Here is a 22841-nt window from a genome sequence, read left to right on the forward strand (position 1 = left end):
ACGCTTACATGAAGTCAGCTTTACAATCACTAACACATAAATCACAGCTTACCAATAGTGGACCCTTACAAAGTGACGCAAGTATAAGGCGAAAGTGCAACGCCCTCGGGCTCCTGTTCTGCCAGTCCAAGTGAGGGAGTAAAAACTTTATTGAACATGTCCGGCGTCATTGAGCGGGGTGGGGCTACAAGCACCCCGGCCTAGGTGACGGCCTCGAGTCCTTAGACCCGCGCGGCATCCTGGGCTTGCCGGACGGCCCACAGTTGATCGGCAAGGTCGTGGCTGAGCAGAGCCGCCTCCCATTGCGCCTCGTGGTTCGAGACCGCCGTGTCTACCGGGTTCGTAGGGGTCTGCTGCGCGTTACCGGTACACTTCCACAGCATGTGCTGCAGCGTCGCTCTGGCTCCGCACGCCTTACATGCGCGGACGTATAAATGCCTGGGTAGCAGAGGCGAAGGATAACCGGTTTCGGGTACGTGTGTGTCTGTATTTGTCTCCGGGCAACCTGCTGTTTCTTGTTTAGTTTGGCGTGGGGTGGTGGATATTTGCATCTGTTCAGTCTGTAGTGTTGCGTGATGTCTCTGAAAGTGGTCATGCGATCCCCCCACGTCCATTCCCGCATCGCTGTTGAAGTGTGCGAGACATCGGGACTGTCGTCAGGCGTCCCAGATCGGCGTGTAAGTCCTCGAGCCGCGGCGTGGGCAGTCGCGTTGTCCGCAAGCGGAGGGTCCGTGTGGGCGGGGGTCCATACGAGGAAACTGTCGTTTTTGCGGCAGATGTTGCGTTCGTGAATTTGGAGAATGCGGGCCGCTTCGCGGGAGAACCGGCCGCTGGCGTAGTTGCATATCACCGCCTGCGAGTCGCCTATTATCACCTCGGCGTCCGTGGTGGCTATCGCGAGAGCTATGGCAGCTTCTTCGGCCGCCTCCGTCTCTTCCGTGCCTATCGTCGCACTCGTGACACAAGTTCCTACATGATCCGTGATCGCGACCGCGAAGCCGCGGTGGCAGTCGTAACGGGCCGCCTCCACGTAAACTGTGTCTTTGCTATTGCCGAATTTCTTTTCAAGGTCTTGGGCGCGCCTGTTGCGCCGACCGATGTGATGTGTCGGGTGCGTGTTCTTAGGCAACGGCAGAACGACGATGCACTCGTGAATACGTCTGGGTATCTCTACCTTTTCGCCGCACTGCGTATGGTAGCTGATACCCAGTGTCTCGAGGATGTGTCGACCAGTTCTGGTCTTTGCCAGACGTTCGTACTGGGCGATGTTGTGTGCTTCGATTATCTCATCTAGAGTATTGTGCAACCCCAGCTCGAGAAATTTTTCCGTGCTGGTATTGGCTGGTAATCCGATTGCGCGTTTGTACGCCTTGCGGATGAGACAATCTAGTTTGGTGCGTTCAGTCGCTTGTCACTTGAGGTAGGAGGCGACGTACGTTATATGGTTCATAACGAAAGCATGTACCAGGCGAATGGTATTGCTTTCCTTCATTCCGCTATGCCGATTTGTTATTCGTTTCAGCAACCGGATTGTTTCATTGACCGCGCCCTCTAGTCTGCGAACGGTTTCGCCGTTGTGGCCGTTGGCGGAGAGGCGCAAGCCCAGTACCCTAATGGTGTTAACTTGTGGGATGACAGCGCCGTCTGATGTGCGTACATTAATTTCTCTATACGCGCACTCGAATGCGGAATCGGCGTTCTTGGGTTGACGGCCCCTGCGCGAGGATCTATAGAGCAGGAGCTCCGATTTAGCGGCGGAACATTCGAGGCCAGTGTCGCGAAGGTAGTCCTGCGCCACGTCGACGGCTTCCTGCAGCGTTTGCTCTACGTAGCCGTCATTTCCCTCGTCAACCCAGAGGGTGATATCATCAGCGTACAAGCTATGGTGGAGGCCTTCTATCTCAGCGAGTTTTCGTGGTAATCCGACAAGCACGAGGTTGAAGAGCATGGGCGAGATTACGGAGCCCTGCGGCGTGCCCGTACAACCTATGTTTATGTCTTGCGATTCTAGTCCGCCGATCGCTAATCGGGCCCGGCGGCCTGCCAGTCCAAAGCTGTTTTTTTTGGATGCTTTATTGCTGACAACTATACCCGCTGATGGTAATACCCTCGATCCTAGAATTCTCGTGAAACGAGATCCTGCAATATCTCCTTTACCGCGTGCTGCCACAATCTTTCTCGTGAGAAAGTTGTGGCACTGCATCAGTTATAAACCGAAACATTTTCCGCTCTTGTATCTCTGAACAAACGTTATACACAGTGCTATGCAGACAATGGTCTGGTCGGAGACAGATCATCCTCATTGTTCCATGTCAGAACTAGAAGGCACACCGCAAAACTCTTCCATCTCTTGCCGACTGCCTTTTACCCGCTACGCAACCAAGAGCTGTGCCACGATGCCCTTCGCGAGGGACCTCAAGAGCACCACTGAGCCAATATACATCAGGCTCGGCATCACCGCAATCATCCTAGGGACCTCGGACCTCGGTTTCTTCCTCTAGATTCGTTCTATCACAATAATTTGTAAAGATGTTACATTCTCTCGCCTTCAGAACTTGTTTAGCGGTGCTATATTTCACGCACGAACAACGCGCCAAAACGGGATTTCTCGGAGGCGCGATAAGGCCGACGCCACCTCAGCCGTGATGTCACTGAACCGTTCACACGCTTTAACTCTCTCCATACATGACTCTTTGAGAAAATATAACCAGCCGAAAATTAACGTAAACAGAGAACTAAGAAGACAGAAAAACGACATCTATCCGTTTTCCTGTCTTTTTCTCCGTTGCTTGCGTATGTTCAATTTTCGGCTGGATATATTTTGTTGATGCACTGCATCAAGTAGCCCAAAAATGAGTGTTATTAGAATGTACGACTTCGATAGGGCACCGTGAGCAGGCCTCGGAAACTCGGAGCTACTTTCAAATTCAAATAACATGCACACTCGTAGTGGTTGCCGGTCATACTAAGATCCGGTTGAACGGAGTGAGGTTGATGTGAATGTTCAAATTTATTGGTTTCCTAAATTTTTACCGAAGAAAAAAATTGATAGCCCTATAAAGAACTTTTCTTTTGAATATATGTCTTTTCCTATTCCTTATTTCGTAACTTTTCAATCAGGCAAAGCACAGGAAGTGATCGACTTGCGTTCGTAGCTATTGCCACCGCTCCTTCTCACTCGTCGCTCAGTGATATTAGAAGTAGGATCACGCTCAGGTATCTCACTCGGTTGGCGTGTTCAACTACGGGAAGGATAAAGACAGCAAGTTGCGGTTGGCAGAAAACGGAAGCCAATGTGAGCTACCCAGATTAAGTCAACCATGCCTTCGTCGAAGATGGCTGAATCGGGCAAAACTTGCTTTCCGGAGCTCTGCGGTGAGCTAACCCGGAGATTTCTAGTTTGTGAAGGTTTTTCAGCGTTTCCTAGAAGGAAAGGGTGAGCACAAGAATTTGAAACCATTATTGAACCAGGTATTTTGCATGAGCAAATATGAGTAAACCCAGTTGATTGATTGATTTATGATTGATTTGTGGGGTTTAACGCCCCAAAACCACCATATGATTATGAGAGACGCCGTAGTGGAGGACTCCGGAAATTTTGACCACCTGGGGTTTTTTAACGTGCACCCAAGTCTGAGCACACGGGCCTACAACATTTCCACCTCCATCGGAAATGCAGCCGCCACAGCCGGGATTTGATCCCGCGACCTGCGGGTCAGCAGCCGAGTACCTTAGCCACTAGACCACCGCGGCGGGGGGGGGGTAGTAAACCCTGTTCTCTGCAAGCCTGACTAAACTGGAAGAAGAGCAGTGTCGGTGGACTAATTGGTGAAGACGGCAGCCAAGCAACTGTGGGAAAAATGCATTTATTGAAAGGCTTAATTTCAAGTTGACTGCGCTACATAATTTAAATTCCTTTTACTTTTGGCATGTAGTTCAAATGATGTCAAGTAAGTATAGGCTGCTTGCTGCTTAAGAAATTCTTGTACCCACGGTTTCAAAACTTGTGAATCTTTATTTCTAATAGTTTCGCTCAATTACACGTTATTGGCTAAATGCTTCTAAAAGGTATTACTGAGAATGTCGAGTGAGCCCACGTTTTAAAAATGAACTTTTCATCGTTGAGACAACGCTGTTGCCCTGACAAAGACGAGTCAACTTGCCTAAACACTGTTTCCTGTGACGTTCTTTATCGAAAAACTTCTGATCGTTTCAAATTTCTCCGTGCCTCCGAACTTCAGTCTCGCTTGGTACTGAAGTTCCGTAAAGATTTGGTTTGGTTAGATTGTACCGAGTTTGCTAATTTTTTAACTGAGGGCACCAAAATGCATGTTAGAACTTTTGAAATCTTGTCGTTTCTCTTTATTGAGTACAATTTGAGCAGAATTATCAATTTTTCCGCAAGGTTGCAGCCGCTGACACTTGAGTATGCGTTGTAAAATAATTACGTCAGGTATGTGTTTTAGCGTTTCACAATATAATGTGGCACTTGCGATAGGCAAAAGCAAATGTTGTGCGAGAAATGGACTTTCACCTCAAACTTCCACTCTAATTTGAGAAGGAAAGCCAAGTGGAGAATTCGTGAGCTCAGGTGCATTCACATATAAGAGCGTGGTGATGCAGAGTGTGGCAGTGAGTGAAAAAAGAAGTTACGATTTTGAAGTAATATTTATGAGGCAGTTTCGTCACTTGCTCTTGGAAGTATTGATAAATGAAAACATAGTAGCAGTGAAAATTTTGAAGCCATTGTCGCCGAGTCCACACGTGATACCGACAACAAGGGGCAACTACTCGTGAGTGCTACTGTCTATGTGAAGGGGACAGGTCAGGCCGGCGAATACAAAATGGCTTCAATTGTTCTGAAATATTTTGGAGTACTTGGGCTTGAGCGCAAGTGATTACTTGCTTTCTACTGTTTGTTAAGCTCATGCTGGTGCCCCGCCACAGTAGTATTGTGGCAAAGGTACTCGGCTGCTGACCCCCACGTCGCCGGGGGGAATCACGGCTGCGGCGGTTGCATTTTCGATAGAAGCGAAAATGCTCTAGGCCCTTGTGCTCAGATTTAGGTGCACCTTAAAAATTCCCAGGTGATCAAAATATACGGCGCCCTATACTAAGGCCTTTCTAACACACATATGGCAGTTTTGGAACATTGAAATCTTCATATAAATCAATCAGTCAATCAATCAATCAAAGCTCATGTAGGTGTACTGCGATGGAGCCAACCAATTGTGCATGTTTATGCGATGCTTCTAGACCTTTTCAGAAAAAAAAAACATTTTGTTTCTGCTATCAACTTTCGGCTCTTACTCTGTCTTGGGACCATCGCGGGTGTTTCTTGGTCCGCCAAAAGAACGTACCCATACGTTATTTGTGCTTTCGAGGTGCGTTTCAAGGGCGGATACGTCAGCTCTAGGAATATGCCCAGTGATTGCTTCCCCATTTTATGCCATATATTGACCTAAGGCACTACATGTACTTGAGCGAGTCCCTCGCTATGCACTACGGGACCAACAACAAAACATTTGAAGCCTAGCTGTAATGGTCAGGCGCAGTTAGTTTGTAAGCCTGTGCGCTGTCGACCTTCCAGCAAACCTGGCAAATGAGGACATAACTGTACTACATACTTGTGCCACTGCGATTCATAGGCGCTGATTTTTTAAACGCAGATTGAACTTGACTTGTTTGCTTAGCAAAAAAACTACCAGAGCTTCTAACTTTCAAACGTCTACATATTTGTCCTGAAGAGGAATACCTTTCGTGCTACAATATAACAAACAAAGCCTGATTTGAAAGTGTATAAAATCCTGCTTGTCGGTGTTCTACTTCGTAACTCATAGTAAGCGTATTCACAACTAGCGTTTCAAAGTTGGAGGTGCTGTTTCTTTTTCCTATCTACTGTACTTAACCTGGAGCAAGAAGGAAACTTTCATTTTGACGTTCGGGCCAAGGACGTGGGCCCTCACGCACCACAAAAGGGTGTCATAACCGCCTTTCCCATGAGGGACCCCCAACCTGATCGTGGAAAAATTAAAGGTTCGATTTAAACGACAGGAAACATCAGGACTAGTTTTCCAGAAAGTGCACTCATAAAAATTTACACACATTTCTTACCTGTTTTGTCAAAGCAACTGCAACCGCCAGTGTTTTGATTACCGTTGCAGTAGCCAAAAGCTTTTCCACTAGATTTGCATATTAAGTTGCATATCGTGCTATGATTCGGACAGCCCCAGTCTAAAGAAAAATGACAGAATATGGTTCACAAAAAGATGTGGTCATACAGCTCATTACTGGAGTAAATTTTCATTCAATGCATAATGAACCTGATTTCATACCGCTCGGTCTTGTGGAATTCATGGCGATAGTACTAGCTATACACAGCCTAAGTACTTTGATTACAGTAGCGGCAGTTTTACCTGACCCATTGTCTGCGTGCTTTTCTCTTTTCACATCCGATGACGAGCCTATATATATGAAACGTTTTTATTTTCCAGTTCATTCTCCTCTTTAGAGTACTAATTTTATCTATGTGCCTGGCCACAAATGTCTAAATTGCAATCAAATAGATGATTCTCTTGCAAGAATGTCGCTCTCCACGCTGATAATTTCAGTTTTCTTCTTAACAGCAGACATCAAGGTGGCACAAATTCACGCAATAACAATCAGGTAAATTAGGCCAGCACTGACTACTTCTCAAGATTACATATACCTTTTATTTTCCTGGCTCAGTGATCTGGCAAATTCAATGATGATGAAAGTTGCCATCACGAAATTTTGTTGCGGCGTTACTTCTCCTAATTTTTATCTCCTTAGAGAAGGTTTGCTGAATTTCCCGTAGTGTCTTTTTTGCAATTAGAACAAAGCGACTGGTCATTTTTTATATATTTTCGCCAGTTGAATACATTGAGGAAGAGTAAACAAGTACCATCTCTTCGAAATGCGGGCCTAAAACTATCAGAACATGTACTTGTTTTGTTTGGGGCGACTGCTATGGCGTACAGCCACAGGGATCTTCTTTTTGCTATTCAGGACTGTATCACAGCTAAAAGAGTGTCGTCTTGGTTCTCATAATAGTAACTCGTTTTCCCAATTAACACTTATTTACAATAATTAACTCGTGGACTTATGAATAACATAATAACTATTCGAAGAATTCACCTTCTAGTAGGCCGATTCCTCCGAATAGGTAGGCGCCTTGTGCGGAGGACTAGAAGAAGAACTGACGCTTGCGAAATTGCACATACTGACGGTAATTTGTGCCATCTGCTTCAATTTTAGCATTATATATAAGAAAGCTATTTAAACTAACGCAAGCATTTACGATAAGGCTGCAAGCTGTCAATCAAAGGTAATTTACTTGACAGTATCCCACTATAAGTAAAACACGAAGCCTCGCACGCTCATTATGTCTGATATTCATTCAATAGGATCATGACTAGATCATTTTTACCAACAAGTACATTGCGCTTGAAGGCTTTAGAAAATGCAATAGCAAATCTAGCAAAAAACATTTGCATAACTCGTCAAATAAGGTGGAAATCTTCAGTCGAAAATATTCTTCATACCACACGAGTCTACTGCTTAGAATAACAAGCAGTGGTTGGTACGTACTCATTTTAAAAGACGAGGTGTGCAAATATGGACCTAGGAAGGAATTCAAGACGCCACAAACACCGACTAACAAGTTGTTATTAGGCGTTTGCAATGTCTTGATTTCGTTCGCATGTTCATGTTTGCACACTCTGGCATTTAGGATGTATACGCACCAACCGCTGCTTGTTATTTTTGGCTGTAGATTCACTTGTGTGCGTGTTTGCTCGACGTGTCTTTTAGAATGAACGCAAGCATATGTTGCTTGAACTTATACAGCGCATTTATCACAAAGCGCTAAAATATAAACTACTTTTAAAATGAAGCGTCCATCAGGAATGACTGGGTATAGCTATAAATTAGAAGTTACAATACTACTGTATATGTGGATCAGGGAAGCATCTATCTGCAGCACAAAGAGATTGCTCTACCTGGTGTCTCGTCAGTCACTATCCAAGGCTGATACAGGTACGACGTATTTGTAGCCAATGTGTCTAGAAAAAAAAAGAGCATACAAGAAGTTCAAAACACCGTACTTTTATGAACTATAAGAATGGGCTTTTTGTGACTGGACTATGGTAATAAATAAAATTTCTTATTTGGCACAGATACCATTGCAGGCCAGTGTTGGCAATGAAACCTTGCAAAGTACTTCACGCCGAGGCAAAAATCACCATATTGAATCCGACACAACACCCTCCGTTTTACCTTACACATAAATGTAGCGCCGTCTAACGCTCATAACGTAAAAGACAACACTGTGAGACGTCCAGACGTATGATGATACCCCAGTCGCTGGCGAGATGTTTAAAATACAGCTTTGAAGATAGACTAAGGGAAATAAGAGAGAGCAGATGAGAGGCAAGGTCATTGAAGTATTTGGATGGTAAAAGTGCTGACTCGATCAAGTTAAAAAAGAGACACTCATCAGCAAGTTATGTCTTGACATCGTAACAAGGAAAGTTCGAGAATCCGTCCAACACTTTTTCGAGACCGAATTGTTCTTCGTGTTTTACCCACGCATTGCGTAGACTGGCGAGTTTATTGCAGCGAGAATCGTAGAAAGAGGGACACGCAGCTCAATGATATGCAGCAATGAAAAATCAAAACGCAATAAAATAAACGCCTACCCTACACTTAATTTTTGTGGGGTTGACTAGGTACGTTTACCTCGCCCTGTGACGTATCATGCTTCCCCTTTGAAATCATCTGAAAACTCATACCTACAAGAAGCCTGCATGCCATACTACGCGTTATTTACAACGTATTTATGACACCATTGCGATGGTAAGAAACAATCTGGTGCTTGAGCCACACATGCAAAGCGAGGCACCTCGAAAACGCTTCTTAATGTCTGGAAGCTTTACTGCTCTTTCTTATTGTGATGACGTCAGTATATCGCCGCTCCTACATTTATCAACTTCAATTTTGTGTAGGTCCACGAAAGCAGTGTGCCTTCGATCATTTATTGATGCCACATGGTAGCCATTCTCTTCTTTCTTCTCTTCTGCCCCTTTGTCTTCTCATGGCCTCTTTCCTTTTGTCTTCGTCAATGTGCAGTTGCGGTTAGGTTATGTGTGAGAAACATTGTAATTTCACAACCTTTTGTCTTCAGCCCTCCTGGTATGGTACGGTAGAACAATTCCTATCGAAGCCTCTTCTGTGTTTCCTTTGAAGTCTAGGGATTACGCAGTCTTCAATATTACTTGTAGTTTGGCAATTTTAAGCACTGTGTAGGGTACCACTGAACGAAGACTTTGCATCTAGGCTTTACACACTATTACACACTATAGAACCACGTCTCCAGGTGTGATATCTGGCATCATTGACATGTGTCGTCTGTCAAAGTTTTTCTTCATAGGAAACCGCTACTTCCTCTGCTGTCCTGGTGACAATAACATTTCTCGAAATAATATCTTCCCAACGATGCTCAGTTGTTTATCAGCAGCAAGCCATCGGCTTGTCTGAAAAGCCGCGAATGCGGACCGCATCTTACTCCAGCTGTGTAGGTTTGATTGCGATGTGCTACTGATACCTCGTGTGGGCATTTCTAGCTTCCTTAAATTTTGGGTAGAGGGAAATGAACGTCTTCAGGTCCAATATCACCATCTCTACGACAGAGTCTGCTTCGGGGTTTTAAGGTGCATGAAAACGAAGCCCGACACCCCTTTTCTGGGCCCACATTTTTGAGCTCGTCATTTCGGAAAGCTGGTTCGTTATCAGCGAAAAGCTCGATGATTTAATAGATGTTACTTTCCAGTAGCTGAATGACCGGATTCGCATGCTCTCTTTCAGGCTTTGAGCAGCAAACCGCGTACATTCTTCTACTGCCCCAAGAAAAGCCCTGAAACCCTCGCCCTTCTTTTTTATCTCGGCGTAGTCGAGATGCACTACTTCAATAGGAACGTTAGAATATGTTGGCATGACAATCTTATTCCCCCTTGGCTGGAACCTGGCTTTGTGTACCTGGAATTCGTGGCATGTTTTGATGTAGCATGCAACACCTACCTTTTTTTTCCACGTGAATCTTTGCGCAAGTTACCGGTAAGTACTCCAAAATCCATCATGACCACCTGATATGGGGCTGTCATGTAAAGCCTAAGAATCAATAGCACACTTGTTTCAGGCACATCTATTGGACTATTCCTAAATTATAAATTTGGTGTGCCATCCCAAAGTCTCTTCATGTTTACGCTCTAGCAGTTGGTATCTACTGGCACGTGCAATCTTCAAAGCGTATTAGCGTTTCGATGTTTGAGCCCTGGGCGATGCGTAGCTTCTAAACTATACTGCTAGATTTCACTCATCCACCTAGCCAATCTTCCTTAGTGTGCGCCAGGGAAAACAGGTGTGTAAGAGCTTGATTATCAGTTAAAAGCTTGAAATTTTAGCCTTCTAGGTAGCTCTTGAAGTAGCTCAAGGCCATCTCAACCGCTAATGCCTCCTTTTCGATAGTTGCATAATTAACTTCTGCCATGGCCTCCGAAAAGGTGGGCGCGTGGTAGGTTTCTCTCTGGTCATACCAATCGCACGGAGGGAGCGTCTTTTCAGAGGTGGGCGTGGCCCACTCTTTTCTCCGCACCGCGGTGCTACTTCGTATGGTCGAAAAGGCTGCCACGCTGTTGGCGATACCTGCATGTGGCGAGAAAAAAAAAAGGTTTTGCGCTTTGAGATATCTTCGGGCTCATTTTGGAATGTCGAGCCAAGGAGTACGAGAGGTAAAACCAACGCTTTGGCAAATATATTCTCAAATGGACGTTTTTGTTGTATATTTGCGTGGCCCGTATTGACGCACCTATAATAGTGATGGCTCTGCAAGAGATCCTGAAAACGTACTGTACTTCAAAGTCTGCAGGCTGTATAGTATGCAGGCTGTATAGTACACTGGCGAAGGAAAGAAATAACATTTTTATCAACAAGTGCAGTCGGAGAAGAGTGCCACGTGCTATGACCACAGGTTAAGCTCGATTAAAGGGGTTGCTTTGTCTTTCCTTTCATGGAACTAATGCTGTTTTTCTTTGTAACGCCGTTTTAAGTATCCTCCCGCTGAGCCGCAGAAGCAGAATATAGGAAAGATGGTACAGGCGGTCGCCATGCATCTAGACCATCTATAGACTGAACGTCACCGATTCTGCAATGACCACAGGCTGGTTACATGCACGCTTTGGTGATTATTGGTCCCCATTTAAACTGCGAATCTTACGGTGCTCAGTGGATATGTTGAGCAAGGTAAGAACGAATGTCGATATGTTAGGTTATTCAAAAAGTATGCAACTCGCGTTCAGAGTTTCATGTACTTGTTATCAAACACTGTGGTATCAGATAGCAGTCGAAACTTGCAACTCTTCAACTGCGCTTCGGTTGACCACCTCATAAATATCTGCACGCAATATAATAGTAAAATTATCAGTCAGGATAGGATAGAATTACGATTAAGTAACGGTAATTAGTCAAGCTTTCCTCCATACGAGTTGAAGAAGAATGGCGATTTGGGCTAGTTGGTTTGAATTCATAGTAATAAGGGCTGCAGCGCGAGCACGAATGTGCTAGAAGAAACAGACAAAGTCGAGGTACGGAAGGCAAAAGAGGACAACACGAGCGCTGTGTTGTCCTCTTTTGCCTTCCGTACCTCGACTTTGTCTGTTTTTTCTAGCACATTCGTGCTCGCGCTGCAGCCCTTATTACTCCATACGAGTCTTCAGAGCAAATGAGGAATACTAGAAGTGAAGTTTATTTTCCTTTCATGCAAAGGAGGAAGCCGGGGCTAAAGGCTGGGGCACCTGAAAAAGGCCTCGGCTCCATTGTACAGTCTGACGACAGGTAACAAAACAATGTAACTACATACACGATATATTGAATAGATAAATCAGCTGTACACTATACAATATACATTTGCAAGTAGAACAAAATAAACTGTTCTTAAGCATATAGCAGTGAAAATGTAATACCTAACAGAGACCAAGAGTTGAGTAAATATTTATATGTTTCCTTTTTTAAATATTTTCGTTGAAACATCAAAATTACCATTTGTGGACATTTTATTGATGGCCACAGTCGCCTGATAAGTTAATGTTTATTTGCCATAGATAGTACGTTTCTTAGGGAGCCGCAGGCTTTGTTTTCGAAAATGGTATGTATGAGTAGTCAAAGTATTGCTTCGAGTATGCAAATGATTGACTTTATCATGCTGCAACAGTTGAAAAAAATAGGCTTGATTCACTTTAAGCAAAACATAGTGACGAAACAATGGCAAAGTGGGAAGATCCTGGAGACTGCCGCAATAACCACACTCTAAGTCAAAATTACCCAAAAAATGAGTAACGGAGCCCAATAGGCGCACGCGATTAACAAATAGACCGTTGAGGAGCAACCACAGAGCGAAGCGTGGCGCGCGAAACCAAGGAATGAACCGCCCGGCGATTGCAGGCAGCGCGAAAAGCGTTGCCAAGGTGGTCATTCCTCCTTCTCTTCCTCTGCTAACTCAGTCTTTTCCCTTAATTTGCCGGCGACGGTTCGCGTTGCGTCGCGCTCGGAGTGCTCGACCACGGCCGCCTGGATTCGACGATCTAAGAAATACCAAGTAGTGCTTGTGTGTACGCTTGGATGAGCGTGGGCTGCTGCTTTTGCGTTTCGCTGAACCAATGAAGTCTGGAGCAAGTCTAGACACGTCACCACGTCACGCTGTATATCTCTGGCTTCAAGATAGTCATGACCAACAGTTGGGAAGGCCAATATGGCGGCCGAGAAGACAACAGGCCTATCGGATATATACTTCAGTCTGACTCAGGGCAGAACACAGCGCTGAATTTCAAGGCAAGTAGGTTATCATTCTTTATTCTACTCTACTTGTCGCGTGTGCGATACGAATTGCGCTTGCCGGCAACGGGCTCGGTCGTGTTGTATATCGCACGCACGAAATGCATCGCAAAGGTGAGCTTCGGCGTCTGCAGTTCGCCTGTGCTTTGCGACCGCCTGGAAATTGGGCCGCCATTGCCGTCAGCCTCCCGTACGCTTGCTCATCGAGTGCTCGCATGTCTTCGCCGCCGCGATGAGCTCCGGGCTCACGATACTGGCCTGAGACCCCGTCGCTGTGTTGGAAGTCGTCGAAAACACGTTGCGGGTTCTCGTAAAGAGCTTGGTTGTAGTATGTCGCGCGCTGTAAGTGCACCAGCACGGGCTGGCGGGGCTTTCGCTAGCGTCGGAACTCACTGAAAATCGGTCGCCATTACAGTTGGCTTTCTCGTCAGTCGGTTGCAAGCAGCTCGGCGCTGTCCGTTGGCCGCGGCGGCGGACTCGCGTTTACCAGCTGCACTCACTCGAGTTTGTTGAAAAAGACCACATTACCGTCGATTTCTTCGGCTCCAGCTCCAAACCAGCTCGGCGCTGTTCCTGGTGGCGGCCAAGCGTACGCTCGCTCTCCTGTTCGAAGTTCGCTGGTGGCAGAGACTCAGCGTGCAGCGCCGTCTTTGGTCTCGCGTTCGCTTGCTCGAGTTGAACGACGTGGTTCGCTTGACTTGTTTAGCGGCACGGTGGTTCGCGGAATTGTGGCTGCGGCTGCCGCTCCTAAGCCATTGCGCTAAGGGGATCGAAATGAGTCTTTGACGATGTGTGACATCATGGTGAAATAATTAGCATGTCATATCTCGCGTATATTTCATTTCATCTTGCACGCATTTCTCATATGCATTTGTGTTCATCCTCTGTCACGTGTGACTCACTATTTTACATACTTATTGTGCAGCCGTGGGCACACACCATGCTGAAGAAGACTGTGTCGCTGGCGTCTGCGATGCCTGTCATCCATCTCTTTCGTCAGAGAAGCTTCAGAAAGACTGTGCAAGATGTGAAGGTAAAGTTGTTTGTGAGTCTTATTTTAACGCTTGTTTTTGTATTAACGTGCACGTACTTGTAATATGCGTGCATCTTCATCTTCTGTCACTTGTGTCTAACTATTTTTACTATATTATTGCACGTGCAGCCGTTGAAACACAACAGGCAGAAGGCTGCGTGCGCTGGCGTCTGCAATGCCTGTCATCTATCGCTTCCGTTGGAGGAGCTCCCCAAGGAGTGAAAAAGATTTGACAACAAGACTGGACTTGTACACTTCACCATGAATTCACTTAAAAGAATAGAGAAAATTCATGTGTATGTAGAAAAATAAAAGATTTTGAATTGTCTTTTGTCTTTCGTTGTTGCCGTGACTGCGAAAGCAGTTACACATAGGTGGCTAACTACTTTTTCGCGAGTTCTTTTCTGCGCAATTTGTTGCTCACTGCGCAGAAAGACAGGCGTAAAAAGTATTATGTCTGGCGGAAAATAAACAAAAAACAATGTTTACAGCATGCAGGTAAGTACTAACACTCTCACTCACCTTTCTGAAGAGAGTATTCCAATTCCAGAGTAATGATAACCACCACAGTCACAGCGCTAACACAATTGTGGTACCCACAATGACCACAAGCTGACACATGAGGCAAATCGCGAGACGTATCCGAAGCAGGGAAGTATGTAGGCACAGCATGCTATAATGTAATAGTAAATTCGCGCACTGTAGCGCTAGTTCCTCCACTCAAGTAATCGAGCTTCCACGACGCCAACAGCCACTGCCATCGCTCACGAAACAACACCGTCAGGGACAGAGAGTGCAGGTGTGTGCTGCGCTACCTTTATGGTGCCTAGATGTGCGCACGCCTCCGCTTCGAGAGTGGAAACACCTTTTGAAAATCTCCGCGCCACCTGACAGCCATATTCATTCAAAAAATGTCGGGCGGCGCGCAGAGGCTAGTGCAAAAACGATGCTGTAAACTCGTTCTCTTTCCGTATTGAGATTCTTTGTTTGGATGCTATGACAGGCTGCTGTGTGCTACTGTGTACTTGCTCACCCGCGAAATGCCAGGGGATGTTTGGCTTCTTTCGTAACAGTGAGCGAATACAACGATGGAAAGCACAAGTGAAACGTGACTACTGGCATTCGACCAACAGCATCAATATAGGCGAAGTTAGTTGCTGACTTTTCCAGCATGTGGCTGTGCATATGTTTATCGCTGGCAGTGAGCATGCTATTAAAGAAATGCTTGCTGCTTTCGAATAGCTGCTTTCGCATAATCACCGCATGAAGTTGATTTTACAAAGAGGCGTGAGAAGTTAATAGATGTTTTAAATAAGCGTAGTTAGAACAATCAATAGTAGCCAATACAATAAAAACCGCCAGATTAAACCAGGATATGTTTGGAAGGAGCATAGCTAAGCCAGTATATCACAGTCCTTTGTATTTGGGCAAGCTAAGTTACCTCTAGTCGACACTAGTCTATACAGATAGATACCGATGAAGTAGCATTACGCACAATTAGAGGAGATTATGTCAGGCTACGCTAATTCAGTGCGAGATTAGATGACATAGCCATGATGTAAATTAGATTCGACTAGGCTATGTTCTTTGGGATTGAGCATGACTAATTATATCTAGAAGAAGTTACTACTGAGCAAGTCGATGCCGAGTGAACTGAGAATAGCTTTGATTGATTTGTGGGGTTTAACGTCCCAAAACCACCATATGATTATGAGAGAAGCCGTAGTGGAGGGCTCCGGAAATTTCGACCACCTGGGGATCTTTAACGTGCACCCAAATCTGAGTACACGGGCCTACAACATTTCCGCCTCCTTCGGAAATGCAGCCGCCGCAGCCGGGATTTCAACCCGCGACCTGCGGGTCAGCAGCCGAGTACCTTAGCCACTAGACCACCGCGGCGGGGCAATTGAGAATAGCTAGCCGTCTAGGTGGCTGCGTGTGGTCACATTAGACCAATGAGGTCAAATTAGGCTGGATTAAGGCAATCCAAATTTGGAACCAGGCAATTATAGGTAAGTTGAGATTGCTTGGCCACTTGGATGACAGAGTACGGCCACAATAAAGCGATGTTGATTAGTCCGGATTAAGGTCATCCAAATTACGCGAATCGTGAGCAAGCAAATTTTGAGTGAGTTGCGATTTTCTAGCTTAATGGATGTCATAGCATGGCCACAATAACTTCAGATTAAGCCAGATTAAGCAACTATTAATTAGGGTAATCTTGAGCAAGTCTCTTATTAGGAAGTTAAAGTAGCCTAGCCATTTCAGTGAATCAGTATGGCACAGTAAGACACTAGAGATTAAGCCGCAATAGTGTAGATCGGGTTAAGCCAAATTAAGCTAGGCCAGAATTATGTATGCCTGAACCAGTGGTTTTGGATAAACTTAGCTTATATAGTCCGTTGAATGATAGAACATGACCTCACAACAGTGTGTATTAAGCAGGATTAAGCTATTTCACATTAAGCTAATTACGAGCAAGTGAGGTTAGAGTTAGATTGTGTTGTCTGATGGATGCCTCAGCATGGTCACGTTAAGTCAGACAGGATCAGGTAGATTAAGCTAGTTGGAATTAACTTAGTCAGTAAAAAACTATTTGAGTAAGTTGAGAATGTTTAGCCAGGCGGATGACTCAGTATGACCACAGTGAGGCAGTGTGGATAAAGCCGACTTAAGCTAGTATACATTAGGCTAACCACAAGCCAGCGAATTCAAAGTTAATTGAGATAGTCTAGCCTTTTATATGCTGGAGCATGGTCCTGTCAAGGCCATCCGGATAGAGCCAGATTAAGCTAATCTGAATGAAGTGATGCTAATCTGAATTGTATGTTATTATTAGTCAGTTATGTTAGTCATACTCTTTTCCCCGCCATTTCAATATTAGTAATCACCGATATAAACAAAATCCGCCATAGAAGCCCCGTAACTTGTTCATATGTATCATGGCGCACATGACATGGATGGCATGATTTTCATTTCAAGACCACTCTGTTATGGTTGCTATGCCCTGTTATCATGTGGTGCTAATTTTCGTAAACAACGAATTATTAAGTGACAGCTTTGCCGCATAGGCAAAGCTATGCAGCAAAGCAAGAAATGTCGCCCCACTGCAGGGTCTAGTGGCTAAGGTACTCGTCTGCTGAACCACAGGTCACGAGATCAAATCCCGACTGTGGCGGCTGCATTTCCGATGGAGGCGGAAATGTCGTAGGCCCATGTGCTCAGATTTGCACACACGTTAAAGAACCCCAGGTGGTGAAAAGTTCCGGAGCCCTCCACTATGGCGTCTCACATAATCATATGGTGGTTTTGGGACGTTAAACCCCACATTTCAATCAAAGCAGCAGATGCCAATAGCAACAAAGTGTAATGTCACGCGAACAGTAGCAAGGAGATCGAAACGCACCCCGCGTTGTTGACGAAAATAAGTGTCACAGTTGTTACTTCACTGTGTCTCAAAAGCGCGTCTCTTTCGCCACTGGAGGCTGTGCAGCGGGTGCAGTGAGCTTTGCGCTCCCGGTTAAAAACAGAATTGTTCCAGTGAAAGCCCGAGTCTTACGATTCCCCCTCAGCAAGATAAGCGCACCCAAGCGTGAGCGTCTGTCCCCCCTCTCCGGGTAATTGTATGCAAGGAAGATAAACACATCAACGCGAGTGTCCACGTCGCTATGATCTGGCGACGCGTGCTCACTGCGCCACCTTGCTGGCGATGCTGAAAACACGACAGTTCCACCGCAATTGGCGTCGCCAGCGGTATGGGGTGGGTATAAATAGCTTGCTGGTCAAACCTTGGAGGAGGTGCTCCTGCGTGGCTCAGTGGCTAGCGCCTCCCACTCACATGCAAAAGATCGGACGTTTGATGCCGTGCACCGGAGTTGTCTTTCTCCATATAACTTTTTCTTTCATGCGTTTGCTGATTATATATATATATATATATATATATATATATATATATATATATATATATATATATATATATATATATATATATATATATATGGTGAATGAGAAATCAAGCCGAGATTGTCCATATAACTGCTTTCACAAAAATAAACTGGGTGTCAGAGATTCATGAGCTGCTGATGTATGTTATTGCCTACATGACATAAATAACAAGCTTTTCAGGTTACTATATCTGCTATTTTCGTTATTAGTAATTTTTTATCGTGTCATTTAAGTATTGGTTCTCAAAAAGTTAATAATACTGCCATTAGCACTAGCTCCATGACCAGGTTATAATGTCAGTGGAGCATGACATGATGACACTCATTTTTTTGTCTTGCGCTGTTATCATGCCAAGTCAATTTTGGCACACACCATGAAAATAAAACAGTTGTTAGAACAATATGACTGACATGGGCGTCATGGCGCGCATGACATTATTTACGTAATATGACCACTCATTTGTGTAAGCCATATGCTCCTATTAGGCATTGTCAGTTTTCGCACATATCAAATTATTAAGCGGCCATAAGAAGTCCCTGAGCGTGCCGTGTATTTTATTGCCTACATGACAAGGTTTTCATCTTAAGGTTAGTGATGAATATTTTCTTCATGCTCCTCTTATAGTATGGCAATTTTGGTTTATGTAGTCTCGTACTTAGGTGCGAGGAAAAGACGCCATGGCAGGAGCAGGAGTGAATGTTTATTCAAGAGGCTGCTTTTCATACCCTGGCCAGAGGGATGGAGCACGCGCCGTCACGAAGAGTGAAGGAACTTGTTGTCGGCATGCTTCTCTGATCTGCCCATCTGAGGATCAACGATATATCACTTCCTCCCCCCTGGCCAGTTTACTATCCGGGTGCTTGCGGGCACGGGTGGAGCATCTGAGTTGGATTGGTTCTATTGTTCCTGGAGCTGCCGGCTCAACGCCACCTCTACACGCTGGCTTGTCCGGCACAGACTGACCGGCTTGCAGGGTGTTGCTACTAGTTGTCTGGTGGCCGGCAGAAGAGAGGGGCCCTACGGAAGATCAATGCTCCAGGGTCATAGGTGCCTTGAAGGGTTCTTTTTTAACTGGTGTTGATGAGGCGTGGGCTCGTACTTGATCCAGGTGCCTACGCGTCACCTCCCTTGGCATGTTGACAGTGAGCAATATTTGCCTTAGACTGCTGTCATGGTTCTTGGAAGCCATCTTTGACCTGGCTGACCATACTGTCGACTCTAAACTTGCATTTCTCGTGTATACTCTTTTTTTCTTGGCTTGGATCTGCGTTGAAGGCTGCCTCCTTCTTTTTCCTTTGTTAAGATGTTGCTTAGGCAACGTGGCTTGAATCCGTGGCTGGAATACCAGAGGTCTTCCTGCGGGCGACTGCGCTTCCTGGGTCGGCATGGTCCTGTAACGTAAAAAAAATTCGGGAAGTCGGCTTCGCGGCGTTCCCACCCGTTCTGCCAACCCGTTGGATTGCGCGTAATATGGGGCAGGCGTTATGTGGTGCACATCATTTTCCCGGATGAACCGTGCTGTCTCTGCACTGGTGAATCGCAGATTATTGTCCTACACGAGAGTCCGTGGTAGGTCGAAGCGCACCAAAATGCCCTCAAGTACATTTGCTGTCGTTGCCGCCTTGGCCGTCTTTGTTGGCACTGCCTATATCGACTTAGTCTCGGCGTCGACAAGAACGAACAATATATGTCCTTCTGGGGGACCTGCAAAATCCATGTGTAGACGGTACCAACGTGCATTGGTCTTCGGCCAGTTTACTGGAACGTGTGCGAGGGACATGGTCAAACACTGCACGCACTGGGGATGCTGTTTCGCAAGCATCTCAATATCACTGTCTAGCCCCGAGTACCAGAAAATCAAGCGTGCGAGGTTTTCATTGCTGTGATGCCAGCATGCGTGTCATGCAGCTCTTTCAAAAGAAAATTTTCAGCAGCTTTAGAAAGAACCGCTCGGTGACCCCAATAGAGTATCCCCTTACTCACGCTGAATTCCTGCCTCCGTGCAAAATACGATTGATACTTTTGTTCGTCTGTCCCCAGGTGTTTGGGCCAGCCTTTCAGTGTGGAAGTCTTTACTTGATGAAGTGTGTAGTTTTTAATGGTGGGATCAGACATTCTGCGCAGACAAAACAGTCATTCAGTGCTTGCGCATGCAGGACAAAATCTGCAAGTTCTTTTTCGCTGCCATCATCGCGGACAGGCAAAGGCAAGTGGCTCAGAGCGTTGGCATTCGCATTCAGCTCCGCTTTTCTGTATTTCTAATCATACCGATATGCTTCTAAGAGCAGCGCCCAACGGCGAATTCGTGCCACTGGCATTTGCGGCATGAGTATGTCTGGACTTAACAAGTCGGTCAAAGGCTTCCGTTCGGTCGCCAGAGTAAACTTGTGCCAAACACAGAATCTCGGAATTTGACAACGTCAAAAATGAGTGCTATTGTCTCTTTCTAATTGTGAATAGTCACTTTCTGCCGACCTAAGAGTTCTGGAGCGTAAAGCGATAGGATGATCCACTTCTTTAATGCGCTGAGACAAAACTGCGCTTATTCCTTCCGCCGACGCATCACACTCAGGCCGAAGGTGTTTCTGAGGATCATAATGTACAAGTAAGTTTGCGTTGCTCATGGCACGCTTGGTTTCTTGGAATTCTGTCACCTGTGCGTCCCCCAACACCAGGGTACAGATTTTGACTACAGGTGCTGTAAGGGAGTCAAGCTGTCCGACAAATTTGGTAGAAACTTCGAGTAACGCGTCACGAGTCCCAAGAATGATTAAAGCTGGCTTACTGAGGTGGGTGGTGGCGCCGCCAGCACGGCGTCTAAGTTGTCCTGCAGGGGGTGAAAGCCTCTTGAATAGGCTCGGTGCCCAGGAAATATCACTTCTTTTTTCCGGAAACGACACTTCTCTTTGTTCAGCGTAAGGCCATACGCCCGCAGTTGTTCCATTACTTGGCGTAGTAGCGTGGTATTGTGTGCTTTTTCCGCTACAATAAAGTCGTCCAGGTAAACTTTCACCCCCCGTAATCCCTGTAGTGCCACTTCGATGCGCTGCTGAAACAGCGCAGGTGCCAAGACGATGCCAAAAGCCAAGTGGTTGTAACAGAAGAGGCCTCGGTGCGCATTCAGCACAGCTATCGTTTTGGCATCATGATCCAGGGGAAGTTGGTTGTATGTGTTCCGCAAGTCGAGCGTGCTAAACACCTCGCCCCCCCCCCCCCCCCCTAGCGTTCCAAAGTTGTCTTCAATTTTCGGAAGCCGGTACCGTTCTGTTCTTGTCGCTGGATTGATAGTCAGCTTAAAGTCTCCACACAGCCGGATGTCTTTACTCTTATTTACCATCGGCAATACTGAGTTGCCCATTCAGCCACCGTCACGGGGTACAGCACTCCCATTTCCACCAGTCGGTCGATTTCGGCGGATACTTGCGCTCGCAAGGCGTACGTAATTGTCAGAGCTTTCAGAAATGCAGACTGAGCGCCTTCCTTGAGGTATAGTTTCACCCGTGGTTCCATACAGCATCCGAGGTTCTCAAAGCAGTTTGAAAATTCGTCAAGAAGTGTGGTGAGCTTACTGTCGACGTGCACAACATTCCCCGTAGACGACATGCCTCTCCCCAAAAGGAAGACGCAAACTTTGCGAAATGCTTCTATCAGTCTCTTCTACACAGCAGAGGCCCTTGATGATCCACTATCACATATCTGCTCATCGTTACTGGATCAAGCTGTACCTTCATATTCGTCTTGCCCCAGACCGGTAACGATATCAGGAAACATGAAAGGCGTTTAGGATTTTTCTGCAAAGTCAGCCACCACTTGCAGTGTTTCTTGCACACACCTTTGAGAATTACACTGACTGGTGATGCCACGTGGGCATTCATTCGCAGCCGATGACCTTACCACATTAAGGCGGGCTCATTCGGCGGCACTTTAAAAGCGCTTATTTTCTGAACTGTGTGCGACTAGATCATAAAAAATCTCTTAATCTTCACATCGACGGCGAACGTTTCCAACGTCGGAGCGTGAGATCTTTTGAAGGCCCTAGCAAGATGTCCTCGGTTATTACATTTATGACAGATGGAACTGCTATTTCGACCCGATGTCGTTGTATACGGCCCGTTGCATCTGTCGCATTAGAGACGCGGTCTTCGCGGTAGGTCGTTTCTTCTGTACTTCCTTCCTTGCTACTGTTTCTGAACCATGTTGACGCCACCACCTGCGGTTAGTGCGTATGTAGTTTGCATGCCACGAGCGTCTTCGTTCGCTTTTTCAGGAGCTAAGACAAATTCTTCGGCGTCTTCACGAGTCAACTTCTTGCGACCCAGCAAGCACCGGTGTGCGTCATCGTCTCAATACGGCAAACGATTCGGTTCCGCAACATATGGTTCAGTGTCGTTCCGAAATTACAATTTACGACTTTTCTTCTCAACTCAAGAATGTAGTCTCATACGCTTTCTTGCTCTTCTTGCCTTCGTGTTAAGAAGGTATAGCTTGAGGCTATTTTGTTTGCTTGGGGGTTGAAATGGTCTTCCAGGCATGTTACATCTTTATACGTCAAAGATTTGATGAGGAGCCCCACGTGGCGCACTTGAAATCCGAACGACACTGTAGCTCAATGACAAAACCAGTACGGCCCAGCGTTTAGCTGTGTCGGTAATCTCGTTGCCCTTAAAGTAGGCTTCCAAGCGTTCACGATACGTTTCCAGCTACTCACAGCGCCGTCGAAGGCCAGGAGTCGATTTCCCATTACTCTGGTGTCAGAATCGAAGTGCCATCAGCATCCCATCCTCGTTGCCACTGTAGTATCGTACGCAGGTGCGAGGAAAAGACACTTCATGGCAAGAACAAGACTGAATGTTTATTCAAGAGGCAGCCTTTATACACTGGCCAGAGGGCTGGAGCATGCGCCGACACGAGGAGTGAAGGCACGTGTCGGCACACTTCTCGCATCTGCATCTGAGGA

The 22841-nt window shown here is 46.0% G+C and overlaps 1 protein-coding gene across 1 annotated transcript in view; it reads right to left on the reverse strand.

The window, feature by feature from the left end:
• LOC142768346 (uncharacterized) overlaps positions 1–22841 on the reverse strand; it is a 169565-nt gene that overhangs the window by 127491 nt on the left and 19233 nt on the right. The window contains exons 2-3 of the mRNA XM_075870318.1: positions 8022–8084; positions 6115–6234 (exon numbers count right to left, since the gene is read on the reverse strand). Of these exons, the coding sequence (XP_075726433.1) occupies positions 6115–6234; positions 8022–8084 (183 nt within the window). The remainder of the gene's footprint in view (positions 1–6114; positions 6235–8021; positions 8085–22841) is intronic.

Source organism: Rhipicephalus microplus, chromosome 8 (genome assembly GCF_043290135.1).
Source record: "Rhipicephalus microplus isolate Deutch F79 chromosome 8, USDA_Rmic, whole genome shotgun sequence".
NCBI classification, from domain to species: domain Eukaryota; kingdom Metazoa; phylum Arthropoda; class Arachnida; order Ixodida; family Ixodidae; genus Rhipicephalus; species Rhipicephalus microplus.